General features: G+C 37.9%; 1 protein-coding gene across 1 annotated transcript in view; it reads right to left on the minus strand.

Moving 5' to 3' along the window:
• The window catches only part of LOC108520772 (putative TAF11-like protein ENSP00000332601), a 2946-nt gene extending 1965 nt beyond the window's left edge, over positions 1–981 (minus strand). The window contains exon 1 of the mRNA XM_017860272.1: positions 927–981. Coding sequence (XP_017715761.1) covers positions 927–981 — 55 coding nt within the window. The remainder of the gene's footprint in view (positions 1–926) is intronic.
• Positions 982–1225: the final 244 nt, after the last annotated feature.

Raw genomic sequence — 1225 nt, forward strand, 5'->3', positions numbered from 1 at the left:
AAATGCAGGGGCGTTTCAGAATTCTGTCTTCCTCACAGAATCGCAAAGTTCATATCTCACAACAATAAAAAAAAAAAGCACTTGCAGTAAAAATGAGGCATTTTATGAAGTTGCACATTAGAAAACTTAAATGAGGAAAAAATTTCTATCTCATAGGGAAACAAGAGGTTTATCAGATACTCTGAAAAGAAACTGGGCTGGGTGAGGGGAATACGAATATATTATTTCAATTTTTTTTTGTTTCATCTTATTTATTTATTTACGTCTTTATTTTTGAGGCAGAATCTCGCTCTCTCCCCAACAGCGGAATACAGTGGCCTGATCTCAGCTCACTGCAACCTCTGCCTCCTGGACTCAAGCCATTTTCCTGCCTCAGCCTCCAGAGTAGCTGGGACTAAATGTGTGCCTCACCACGCAGGGCTAATTTTGGTAATTTTTAAAATAAAGGTGAGGTTTCACCATATTGGCCAGGCTGATCTTGAACTGCTGACTTCAAGTGATCTGCCCCCCTTGACTTCCCAAAGTGAAGGGATTACGGGCATGAGCCACTGTGCCCAGACTTCAATTTATATATTACATATATATATGTATACATAGGTCACAAAGAAGTACCAAAGACACAGAAAATTATGTCATGCACAACGATATAAATCATATTTAGGGAAAATTATGATGAGAAATGGCATAAAAAGTACTTCAGAAGGTAAAGCAGAAACTCAAATATCTGACTTTTAAAGAGCTTTTGTTTATTCAAAAATAGTTGGTAGAAGATATGAAATTACTGGCAAGGCACGGTGGCTCACACCTGTAATCTCAGCATTTTGGGAGGTCAAGGTGGGTGGATCACCTGAGGTCAGGAGTTCGAGACCAGCCTGGACAACATGGTGAAACCCCTCTTTTCTGGCACCACATATTTACATCGGAACCTTTGTAAGCCACACAGGGCCTTTCCTTTTCAATATTTACTAGTACTAAAGGCATGATCGGTAGGTTATAAGCAGAATCAAATGGCAACTCAAACAGGGAGAACCATCCAAAACTTGAAAATTAAATCCTGAAATAAAACAAGCACAGATACATAAACTTCTCATAAAAATTGATTACCATATACAGTTATCTCTTACTATACTCTTAAAAGACATGGAATTTATCTAAGCTTTATATACTCCTAATTTTTCTCTTAAACTTTAGTGAGTCTTTATCTAGAGAGATAGTCACTCTGGAG

Source organism: Rhinopithecus bieti, unplaced genomic scaffold (genome assembly GCF_001698545.2).
Source record: "Rhinopithecus bieti isolate Rb0 unplaced genomic scaffold, ASM169854v2 scaffold_52030, whole genome shotgun sequence".
NCBI classification, from domain to species: domain Eukaryota; kingdom Metazoa; phylum Chordata; class Mammalia; order Primates; family Cercopithecidae; genus Rhinopithecus; species Rhinopithecus bieti.